The sequence below is a fragment of the Uloborus diversus genome, chromosome 5 (assembly GCF_026930045.1).
Source record: "Uloborus diversus isolate 005 chromosome 5, Udiv.v.3.1, whole genome shotgun sequence".
In the NCBI taxonomy this organism is placed as follows: domain Eukaryota; kingdom Metazoa; phylum Arthropoda; class Arachnida; order Araneae; family Uloboridae; genus Uloborus; species Uloborus diversus.
In genome coordinates this window covers 148,411,723-148,424,455 of record NC_072735.1, presented here as the reverse complement: position 1 = coordinate 148,424,455, position 12,733 = coordinate 148,411,723, and the positions used below count along the sequence as shown (strand labels likewise).

General features: G+C 30.8%; 2 protein-coding genes across 2 annotated transcripts in view; one reads left to right on the top strand and one right to left on the bottom strand.

Moving 5' to 3' along the window:
* LOC129223187 (protein MCM10 homolog) overlaps positions 1-3,707 on the top strand; it is a 51,519-nt gene extending 47,812 nt beyond the window's left edge. Inside the window, exons 21-23 of the mRNA XM_054857754.1 lie at positions 2,282-2,430; positions 3,452-3,494; positions 3,581-3,707. Coding sequence (XP_054713729.1) covers positions 2,282-2,430; positions 3,452-3,494; positions 3,581-3,685 — 297 coding nt within the window. The 3' untranslated portion in view covers positions 3,686-3,707. The remainder of the gene's footprint in view (positions 1-2,281; positions 2,431-3,451; positions 3,495-3,580) is intronic.
* A 6,140-nt stretch (positions 3,708-9,847) lies between these two features.
* The window catches only part of LOC129223186 (NHL repeat-containing protein 2-like), a 37,968-nt gene continuing 35,082 nt past the window's right edge, over positions 9,848-12,733 (bottom strand). The window contains 1 exon segment of the mRNA XM_054857753.1: positions 9,848-9,859. Within this exon segment, the coding sequence (XP_054713728.1) occupies positions 9,848-9,859 (12 nt within the window).

Sequence of the window (12,733 nt, the reverse complement as noted above, 5' to 3'; positions counted from 1 at the left end):
TATACAAAATACCGAACTGCTTCGCAAATTTTCAAATTGCTCCTCAAAATCACCACAGATGCTCCTCAAATTGTTCCTCCAAGGTTGGCAACCTTGTAAATGTGAATTCAATATGCAATAAGACTTTCTTTCTTTAAAATATTGAGTGAAACTTGTCTTCTGCAGTCTTTTAGTGTATATGGCTTTCACGATTCTATTTTCAAAAAGTGAATTTCTTTTTTCTATTTGGTTTTTTATTGCATACATGAGCCCACCTAAATTAATCTAACCTCAGTGCACATAATTGTGTCCTTTGAATTACAACCAATTCCAAACTCTGTTGAAATTATCAAATGTTGAACCAATGAAATAAACAACTTGGTTTCCCTCATTAAGAGTGCTTAAATAATATCCTTGCCTTGCCTGCAGCTAAATTTCCTTGATTTATTCTGCTTGTTTCTGGAAAAACAGTCGAAACGTTGTACTGAATTGTGAGCAGTAAAGTGAGAGAACTTAAATAAAATTACAAATAACAATGACGAAAAAAAGGTTATAAACTCAGCCACTCTTTTTAAAAATATTTTATCATATTTTTATTTAATTTTATTTAGGTTGTCTCATTTTATTTCTCCTTATTCTGCGTGTTTTCAATTTAAAAATGTCAAAAGCTTGAAAATAATAACTTGAAATGTGTTTCAATGCTTTAATTAAGATTATCACATAACAACTATTGTTTTACTAGTTGTCCTTAAGTCCTGATTAGTTGTGTGCAAATTCATCATTAGATTCAATTTAAAACACGTTTTTCAGCTTTTTGTAAGAATTATAATTATATTAATTCAACAGTTTATAAAAGTAAAAAACAATAAATTTCAACTGCATGAAGAATTTGGACACAAATAGTGCAAAAATTTTGTTGATTCTCTTCAAGAATTTAGTTTGCATAATTCAATAACAATTGTAGTACTCAATTTCAACTAGTTGTTTCAAATGTGAAAATAAATAAGATTTTCTTCATATGTGCCACTCCAGCAACTGCAAAATAAACATAATTGTAAGACTATCAATAACTAAGTGTTTGACTATCTAATCTTTTTTTTTTTGGCTTTAAAAGAGAATTGGGTGTGAGAAACTAAAAAAAAAAAAATTTGGGTACCTAATTTTACACGGGTGCTAAAATTAGATCTTGCATATCCACTAATTCTAAAGTCACTTTCTGTAAAAATAAAATTTAAGCAAAGAAATTAAAGTTTTAAAATGGTCAAAGGACCTTAACTTTATGATCTAAATTTTTGGATATCTAGACTGTTATATATTCGCGCAAGTGATGCAGTTTTTACTACAGAAAGGGTACAGGGGAAAATCCTGTCAGTCCGTTTTTTCAAAGAAGCGAAATAATAATGCCATTTATTGGTTGCTGAAGAATACTTATCATCCTTTGCACAAAAACCCATTTGTCAGCTGAAATGTTTGTTTGGAAATAGGTGGTACTGGATACTCCATGAAATGGAAAAAAAATTGATATGCTTTTCTTGACTAATGGGGATTTTCCCTTGTACCCTCATATGTATCCAGTTGACACTCCACTTTACAAACTATTCACTAGTCTTGAAAAAACTTGCATTGGAAGAATAATCATTTATTCTTCAACATTAAGTCAAAGTAGCTCTTTCTTAATAATTCCCTCTCACTTCTCATCTTTCCCCACCATTGCTTTTATTCGTGTTAATTAAATAGTTTTAAAATGGTCAAAAGACCTGAAATTTTGGATATACGGGCTGATACACTTTTTTTTTTTTTTTATTTATTTATTTTTAGGGCAAAACAAAAATGAAATGCCTATTAGTATGGATAAAATACAATAATTTATCATTCAAAATATTATATATAAGCAAGCTAAAATTAATGACTGTTTAAAGGAGAAATAGTCTTAATTGCATGCACTTATATTGTGGAAGTTTACATTTGATTTATTCAACTCAAAAACTTATTACTACCGCTTACCATGGAAATATGCATAGCATATTCAGTACCTGGTTTTTAATGCTTCTCATTTTACAAACTCTTGTTTCCATAAAAAGTTTTCATGAGCCCAAAGAGTTCATTGAACAAGTCCAATGAAAAATTATTAATATTAAATATTAGCAAGTACACACAAATTACTGCATGTTGTACATGAATGAATTATTTGTGTTGTAGTATAATATTTTAGTAATATTTTGAGTTGCGACTAAACATTTTATGTACATTTTATTTTAAAAAGGGAAAGTCTAATATTTGCATCAAAACTTTTTCTTTCCAGTGTAAATATACTGCAGATCATGCTGTTGACAGATGTAAGACCGAAAATCATCCTTTAAAATGCCACAAAGCAATTAAGAGGTTTTTCCGTTGTAAAGATTGCTCTCGTCGCACATTCTGTTACACCAAGCTGCCTACAAAACCTTGCAGGTACATTGTGATTTTATCTGAATTTAAATTATTTGTACCTTTGGTGTTGCCATATAATCCATTCCTTTTTCGGTTCAGTTTTGAACATGAATGGGAACATCTAATATGAATAGTTAGTTCCACTTGTCCACTCTTTCCAGACTGCACTGAAATATTGTCAGCACCATATTAAACTAATAATGTGAAAATTGGCACTTTTCAAGAGAGCCAAGACAATTTTTTTTCCACCTGACGTGTTTAGTTATTTTCAATGTTTTAATTTTTATAGATAACTTTAAGTGTAAAACTGCCATTTGAAAGAGTTATAACATAACTAGTAGGTAGTCCCTTTTGAGTATTACAGCAAGCCATCGAATTTAAGAAACGTAATTTCTTACATTTGTTACTTTAGCATGGTGCTGACAATATCTTTGGCTCCTTTTAGTGTTCATTTCGTGGCCACCATGCTAAACTAACGAATGTGAAAATGGGCACTTTTCAAGAGAGCCAAAACAATTTTTTTTTCCACCTAACCTTGTTTAGTTGTTTTCAGTGTTTTAATTTTTATAGATAACTTGAAGTGTAAAACTATCGTTTGAAAGCTTTATAACCAGTAGGTAGCTGTTTTTGAGTACTACGCCAAGCCATCGAATTTGAAAAACGCAATTCGAGATTTTTCACATTCAATAGTTTAGCATGGTGCTGAGGATTTTACCACAGAACTATAGTTCCAGCAATGAGCTTGAAATAATTAATTTTTTCTTTCAGCCTTTTATGAAAAAGAGAGGTGTTATTGCTATAGTTGTACAATGATAACTCATAAGCCCATAATTTTCCCTTTTACTAAAACTCCTCAAAGACAGCCATCGTGTTACTAGAGCTTGAACAATTTTAGTATTGTGAACACATTCCTTCATTCAAACTATGTTCTGAAAAATGACGCATACAGATAAAAGAATTTTAAAATATTTGGGATTTTATTTTTCTTTTCTTTTTCAATTTTATGCTAATCTTTCTCATGGTGTTTTATTTCATCCAATAGATCTTGCAGTTCTACAAATTTTGAAAGGACGGGCATGCATCAAGTAAGATTCTTTAACCTATTTTATATTTGTAATTTTCTTCAATACATATTTAAAAATATTATATATAATATTTTTTGTCTTTGCAGCCTCGCTCAGGTCCTAAATTAGGCTCAGAAAATCTCAGTATTTGTGGCAATGACATGAAATATTTGAACAGCTTGCAAAGTGAAAAATCATTTCTTCATATTTAATATTATTCGATTGGCAGTTTTAATGTTTTTTTTTTCTTGTTAAATGTCATACAAAATTATTTATCATATAAAATCATTATAACACAAGTACTAAGCAACAATGAAGTAGAGATTTTTGAAAAAGTCTATTATATCACTTTGATATTTTTTATCTTACTCATCAGAGTTGACTGTCTGTGCACCTAAGTGAATATATATTTATTAATTGTACATATTGTATAAACTTATTTTTGTACTTAGTATTAAAATTTTACAAAATACTTACACGTATTCTTATGTGATACTTTAGTTCATGCTGTATACAAATTGCCTCAAACGTAGAGAGGTATGTTTCAATAATAGGGATTCTATTCAAGCACAAAATTACAGAACAAGTTGGATTTTTTTCAACTTGAGTTTTATCATTCTAATTTAGCCAAGCAAAAACATAGTACATCTTTTGTCCCAAATTAGTCGCTGCATTTGAATACTTTTTTTTTTACAAATTATTGAAACTAATGGTTTTATGAGTTTATTTGAACATCGTTTTTAGAGAAATCAGTTTCAAAAATCCATAGTTTGCAAACTCTTAAGTTGCATCCCATCATGTAAGGACTCTATCACCAATATACCAGGAAGATCAAATTTCTTTATCATGCATGCTTGCTATTGGGGAGGGCCATTAAAAAATGGGAGAAGGGATAATTAGAGAAGGTGCATTTCTGAAACTAATTTGGTACTGATTTAAGGAGGAAAAGCATGATAAGTAAATGTTGTTGATAGCACTGCACCCTGAAATCTCAAAAAAATAAATAAAATCATCAGTTTCACTATTTGATCTAAAAGTATTTTTATGCAACTATTTTGGGACAAAATTTTTGACCTAAATATAGCGACCAATATGAGAATATTTATAATTCTATAGCTGGATTCTGAGTATACCATGTTTAGTATTTACTATCAGAAAATAAATACAAATGTCAAAAATGCTCACAAACAAATTTTACACTTAGCATGAGTAAAAAAAGTATATTTAAAATAGATTGAATGAGAGACAACTTATGTAAAAATACTTTATTTCAACAAATATAGTATCTTTTTAAAAATAGGCTGCTCATTATAGTGTATATCATGATTTAAAATGGAGAAGGTATTTAAAAAATAAAGCAGCATAGAACCTTATGTTGCACTTAATATGACATTTATAAAAATTTCCAGTAATGAAAGCACATACAGTTTAATCTTTAATTCATTACAAACCTTCTCTGTATTAAGCAATAAAATTATAAAGTCAGGCATTTTAATGCGAAAAAATAGGGTTTTACAAACACTAGGTATTTGTTATTAAAGGCAGTTTCATTCAGCAGTTTGTACATTCAACAATAATAAACTTAAAAATATAAAGACTACCTAGGGTAATGTCGCCAGTAACAGACAGTTGTAAGTTTGGATTAAAATAATACGAATTTTAGACGGGTAAAACTGATGTGTTGCTGCTACCCATGAATACAGTGTAACCATCAAAGTGTTATCAGAGCAAAATTTATGAGCCAGTTGGTATTTACAAGGCAGTGGTGGAAGGTTATGAACAGCTACCACAATGTCTGCCAGTGTTTCATGTTCATTTGAATTTAATAAGATTTTAGAACTAAAAATAAAGAACTTTTGCACATTTTGAAGAGAAAAGGGGAATTCTGTTCATTACTCATCCTTTCCTTATCCTATCTGTTGCTGGGTATCATCAATATTTTCGGCGTCTTACTGGGGTCGGACATTTTTTCAAAACGGAGCAAATAAAAATAGAAATTATGAATTAAATTGAAAAGCCTGAAACACAGTCACGTTTTTATCATAATGATTGAATGTCATTAAAGAGAAAATTGAGAGAGAAAGAAGAAAAATTATTTTTCTGCTCCCCCCCCCCCCCCCCCCCCAAGTACTACATCACATGAAATCATTCAGCTGAGCAATATGAGCCTGAAGTATCTGACACTGAACTTTATTTCAAGAATCCAACCACTGTATTAAGTTGTAGTCAAGACCTTTAGAATATGATTACCATCAAGAAAAATGTGGCTGAGAATCTCCCGAAAAGATTTTCAGTAGGAATGATAACATGTACCTAGCATGAGAAAACATAATGCAAATACAGATTAAAAATAACTTTTTTTTTTTTTTCAAGTATTGAACCAATAGCTTAATGCTTCATTATTGGAAGGTTATCTTAAACTTATTGAGTTTAAAAAAAAAAATAAATGCAAGAGTTTTGATCCTACTGAGTTGAATTAGACATTGCACTAGCCGCCAATCCAAAATTCAGCACCCCTATCTCAGTAACTGCTACAACTCACTGGGCAAAGTACTGAATATAATCCACTAACGCAATAGAATACAGAAACATGCATTATCCAGTCTCCCTCTACAATGAACATCCCCATAATCTGAACACTTTTGATCGGTGCCATGAGTATTCGGAATAGAGTGAGTCCACTATACATTAAAAGTCTCAGAAAATTGAGTTAACCTGAGAGCAATGTCTTAAGCATGTCTGTTACTGGTGCTGTTCCCCTATGTACTTTCGAAAAATTTCCATACATCAAAGCACAAATTTAGTGAAAACTTTCTGAAACATTCTTTCTGGGAAAAGGCTTAGATTCTCTGAACCATAAGGTCCCAAGTTCTATTCTGATCCCAATATTAGCTGTAACTTCAAAAAAAAAAAAGCAAACATATAAAATGATTGCTTTGATGCATTTTAACTAACCTTTATCATGTTGCCTGATGCGAGTTTTTCTGGTTTTTTCATGTTGGATATGCAAATGCAAAACAACTACCCCAGAAGTCCTCAAGGGCGGTGCTTCACCCCAAAAAACTAAAGCAAATTTTAGCATGGTTGAGGCTTTTAAGCCATAAAACAAACCAACCAACAATGCTTTTATAGCGCAATCTAAATACAAGGAGAAATATTTAACATTAAACCGGAAAAAAAATTTGTGTAAAAAGGTTTGAAAAATTGCGCAGAATACTGTCTGGGCTTCAGTATCATTTTGTGCAACACCATTTTTCATGTAAAGCATTTTTGTGTTGAACATATACAAATAATTAATTTCAATCATTTTTTTTTTCTTTTCAATAAGCATTTTAACTATAGAAGATAAATAATGTGACTATTTTTTTTTAATGCTTACAAGGTTGCTAACACTTTTCACAAAAGCATATTGCTCTAATTCTTGAGTTCTACTTTGGAATAGTGTAATAATATACAACATTTTTAAAACAGAAAAGCAAAATGTATACAAATTTGATAAATGCATTTTTAAACCTCTTGACCGAGGAATTAACATTTGTTCATAATAGGGACTCTTTTCTTCATAATAGTAGTAGCAATCTGTATGATGGAATATTCCGTTATACCCAGCTAACAGGTTGATGAAATTCCAAACCATCAAAAATTCAGCTGCTAATGCAAGTAAGGGGAAGATCTTATCTAAGTTTACACTGCACTTTGTACTGTAAAAAGCAGCACCAAAATTAGATTCCAAATATTTTATCAATGAGATCTGCTGTCATTACCAGGCATATGCAAGTCGTTGAATCCTAGAAAGCAGCAGTTATTGCACAAGAATTTTGGTTTACGTGATGTCTTTTTAAGTTATCACATAAATTAGTTTTTGATCTTTAGATTCGTAGTAGAATTTCTTAACATTCAAATTTCAAAAGAATAATTCATAGAATTTCAAAACACATAAACTTAACACTCATTATACATCTACATTTTGAACAACATGTCTTAATAATATTTCAATCAGCTTAAAAGTTATTAAGTTTAAATTAATATCAAATGAATTATTTTTTTATTTTATAGACAATCCAAATAGAGTGTATTTGAGTTAACATTTTCAAACTATTTGGAGTATGAACTAATTAGACACAGAAATATGTCTAAATACCAAACTAGATACACAAAAAAATTTCAAAAAAAAAGAACTCTTCAGGAGCAATTTTTTTAAAAATATTTGAACAGCGTGAATTTTTTTAACCAGTTAAGCCTTTTAATTTTTACAAATTGTCTTTTTACATAAGAAATTTGACAGCCGAGATTGATTAGGCATATCAAACATATTTATCCTGAATAACATAATTGAGGCAGTGAGAAGCAAAAGGATGTAAACGGCAAAATTAAAAATTTGGAGATAAGCAGTACAAATAGGTGAACCTCTCATCTGTCTTGAGGCAAGAGAAAGTACTAGTAGCCATGGTAGGTGCTGCTATACAGCATGATTTAGAAGAAAAAAAATTAATGAAAGCCTACCTAGGATGTTATCTTTAAATGCGTTTTACTCAAAACTTGAAACTTGTCCACTTACATCCCTTTGCTTCTCACTGCCTCATATGAGATTGTTAAGTTTTTACAGTTTGGGAAAAATTGGGGCAAACCTTTTACTTTTTGGGGAAATTAAGCTTGGAAAATTTTCTGCGTCCCTGATTAGACATGCTGTTGACATAGCAGACTTGCCAACTTTTCAAAACTGGCATCAGTAAAACTTTTCGCGAGCATTTAATAGAACCCAGACAAATTAATTGATGTAATATAACATTAGATTATGCATGCGCAATACTAATATCTGAATATGATTATATTTATTATATTATTTCATATTATATTGATTATGTAATTGCAAATTTTGAAATAAAGCTAATAACTGCAATTCAAACGTTAAATTCAATTTTAGGTTATAGAAAATATACAAAATCCAATTAAATGTAAAAATGAATATTCATATAATTTTTCCAATAGCAATCTTTTAGAAGTATATAACAATAACTTAAATAGTTTCACCTCCTAGAAATATATTTATTTTTTCAACCTCTCAAAAGTCAAAGTTGGGAGTAAAAACTTATTACAAGCTCAAGCCCAATCAGCAAATATTGAAATTACACATCAATTTACTATATTTAGCAAACTTTTAAAAAACAAATGCTGGTGTTACATGATACTTCAAATTTAAAAAAAAATTATTTACAAAGTATACTACTATTTGCAATTTACAAGATAAATAGATGCATTAATATTTAAAAAACATTTTCAAAATCAGCAACTTCAGCATGTACAGAAAATTGCAGCTGAATTTAATAGACTTTTTTTGAATTCATTAAACTCTCTTTTCTGCCAGTTCTACATTTTTCAAATGGACACCTCTAGTCACATGGCGATCTACATCATTTCGACCGCCATAAGAAATCATAAAGTCATTTCCACAAATCTTGCAATGTACATATTTCTCCCCCCCCCCCCCCTTTCTTTTCGACTTTTTATGCAGGGAAATTCAGCGGCATATTATGACTCTTTGTCCATTTGAAAATAACTTTTCTTAACTTAACCCTTTTTAACAACGGAATTCAAAACAAACACACGTTGTGTTTCAGAACTCATTCTCCACCACCTTGTTCTTTACCCACGGATCAAAAACAGTCATAGAGTCGACCAATGAGCTTACAGAAATAAAGCTCGGAGTGGCTAGGGTTGCCAGATTTTTCCACAGAGCAACGGCAATGAAACAAAACAGCTTCCTTCTGCCTCCAGCTGGGGGGGAAAAATTACCTATTGGGTGATTTCGACGCAATCTGGCAACAGAGCAGCTGCATAAATGCTCTGAAGCAAAGACGAGCAAAATGGCCAGTTGTGTTTAGGAGGTAGCTTGGGGGAACAAAACCTTTATTTGGCTACTTTTCAAGTGAATCTGAAATATATTTTCTTTTTCAAGGATTTTTTTGAACAAACAGTTGTAATTTGATTGAAAACACTGTTCCAAAGGGAATCGTAGCTAAAAACCATGAAAATTGAGGGTCTATCCGTAAGACCATAAAGTTTAAGTGACATCCGTAAATTTTACGGATGATCCGTAAAAGTTGGCAAGTCTGCATAAGTATACAACAGTAGTAAATATCATAGAGTACAATTCATATTCAGAGCAACAGCATCGCTCCCATCATCACTTATAGTGACATAGAATTTAAAAGTTGGTTTCATCAAGCGACAAGTTTTGTCAATATCATTACATAATGATAAATTCAAAGAAAAGCAAACTTCTGAGTGTCCAGTAATAAAATTTTCTTCACAATATTTTAAAATAATTGGAGCTCTTGTTTTACTTATAATTTCCTTACTTCTCATAATTAGTTTTAAACCATCACCTGAAAAATAAACAATGCTTAGATCATAACATTTATTTAACAGAATTTCCTACATACTATAACCATATACAGTCAAATCTTGATAACTTGAATATTTCTTTATCTCGAAGTTTTCATCGGGTTTCTAACTCTTGGGACTTAGAGTTATCGAGAGTTGACCGTATTTTAAAACATAAGAAGCATTTTAAACAAAACTTTGGAATTCAAATTTTGATTTTTCATAAAATGCTTATACAGTAGACTCTCAAAAACCCAATCTAATGTAGCCAATGACCAAATCATAAACAACATCAATTTTGTTGAAACGCCAAGCCCCAAAGGCATAAAATAAAATTAATTAAATAAATAAAATAAATCATTCATTGTAATGTGAAATAATTGCATGGGTTTCATCTATTTTTTATTTGAAAAAAATTATTCCTCATTAACAGTCCGGATCTTTGTGATCTGAATTTGTGGAAGTCTACTGTACAATCTAAGATGTAAAACATTATAATGTGTAAGTGTCCTATTATTATAATTTGTTAACTAAAAATTGTGAAGAAAAGTGCTTGAAAAGGCCTTTACGTGAAAAAGGACAGAAACATGCTTTACATAGTCAATGATAGTAGATAATATATAAGGAGTTAAAAATCCAGAGATATAAACCAAAAGTTCAAAAAACATGGGAAAAAATGCTCCAAATTATCTAAATTAATGCACTTTTGTGCATGCTATTCATGGCACAACAGAAATGATTTTCAATTTAGTTACTATCAAAAAAAATTTTAGTAGCCAAAGAATTTTCTGTTAGTTTCCTCTTATATCTTAATTCCTTTATTAGCCAATGCAGCTTAACGAGCTCTGTGCTAACTTAGTTTGCTTACAATAGAACACAAACACTTTACAACTCCTGATGTATTGAAATAATTAAATACAGTAGAACTCCAATTATCTGGATCAATTCGAACCGAACCCTTTTCAGAAAATTAAAAACTCAAGTAGCCAGATTCTTTCTGAAAAAGTATTTTAATTGAACATGTACCATACTTTGAATGAAAGTCATTGCTTGCTGAATAACTCAGGCAGGCCGGAATCTGTGTTCCCACCAACCCTACAATGGGGGGGGGGGGGGAGGTATGTCCTTAAGGGGCACAAGAAATTGAAAAAAAAAAACTTGCACTAAGACTTATTAACGTTGCATATATACACTGCAGGCCTGTGCGGAGGGGGACCAACAGATTGTTTTGCAGGGGGGTCCAAAATTAATAACTCCGGGCTTGAACTCAGGCAAAGAATAAACTCTTTGACTAGCTTTGCGAAGGGAATAGCGCATAGGCATAATCATTATTTTGCAAATCACAATACATTTCCGTCTTAATTTGTTTTTCCCACATTCTGAAAGTGACTCGAATAGCAGGATTTTAGATGATTGGAATTTTACTCTATGCTAAAAGTAGAATTGATATTTTGGGAAAGCCACTTTTAATACAAAATCGGTGCCAAAAGAAGAAACCATGCAAAATAATTTAAATCTTCAGCTCATGAACATTTGGACATATTAAGAATTTTATATTTAAGAGTAGGCAATACATAAAATATATTAATTTTTTGATTTTCTATATGTTAACCAACTAGCAAAAATACCCCAGCGTTGCCTGGGTCAGTAATAATTGTGAGAAACAATCGCTACTTTCTTTTGTTTTCTGTTTTAACTGGAAGAACTCAAAATACACCGCTTTACGTCATTAAAAATTGAGCTTCATTCTTACCCATAAAAAAAAGCAATAAGTATAAAGAACGAAAGAGTATTCATTTAGAAACGAAAGCGCAAACTGAAGCATATAAAAATTTGAAGAATTTCCAAAATATATCTAACAAAAACAAAGATCACTAAAAAAAAACTGTGCGCTTTATTTACTCAAATAGTACACACAAAAAAAAAAGAAAAAATGCTCTCTACTATGTTTACCTAAGTGTGCAAAAAGTGAGTTTCCAAATGTTTAAATGACTTTAGACTCATGTTTGTCCCGGAGAATCCTGGATTCAAAATTTACATTATGTTTACTTTTAATGTTGCTGTTGTTAGGCAAAGAATTTTCGTAACAATGGGTTTAATCTTTAATCATTTGATGTGGAAATTACATGACATTCAGTTTTCGATCACGCCGTTTTTAAACTAAGATTCTTAGCAATAAATTATAGCCTAAGTTGTTCCCTGATAATGTAGCTATTAATGGTGAAAAAATGGTTAAAATCCGTCCAGTAGTTTTGAAGTTTACCCCGGACATCCGGACAGAAGTAGCCCTTTATGTATAAAGATAAGGATGCAACTCCTAAGAAAGCAATAAATATCATGCTTGCTCCAGAGAGGCCTTGATTCAAAATTTACATTATGATTACTTTTAATGTTCCTGTTGTTAGGCAACGGATTTTCGAAACAATGGGTTTAATCTTTAATCATTTGATGTGGAAATTACATGACAGTTACTGTTTTCGAACACGACTAGTGATGTAAAATACCCGGGTATATATTTTCAGGGGTAAATACCCAGGGTATATACCCGGGTAAATACCCAAAATGGGTAAATACCCGGGTATTTATTTCAAAAATTTATATTCAATTAAAATACTTTTCTGTATGTATTCCATTATGTATATATACAACCAACTATATACAAAACAATAAATTTTTGCCCAAAAATTGTATTTTGATCACATATTCAAAGAATTATTGTGTGAAACAGCTTAGCAATCTAATATGATATTCACATTAAATGTGTTGGATATGCCTAATCAATGTTGATAGCCAAATTTCAGGTATAAAAAAACCATTCTACAAAAAGTAAAAAGCTTAACTGGTTACAAAAAAAAGCAAACATCAATTTAAGGTCC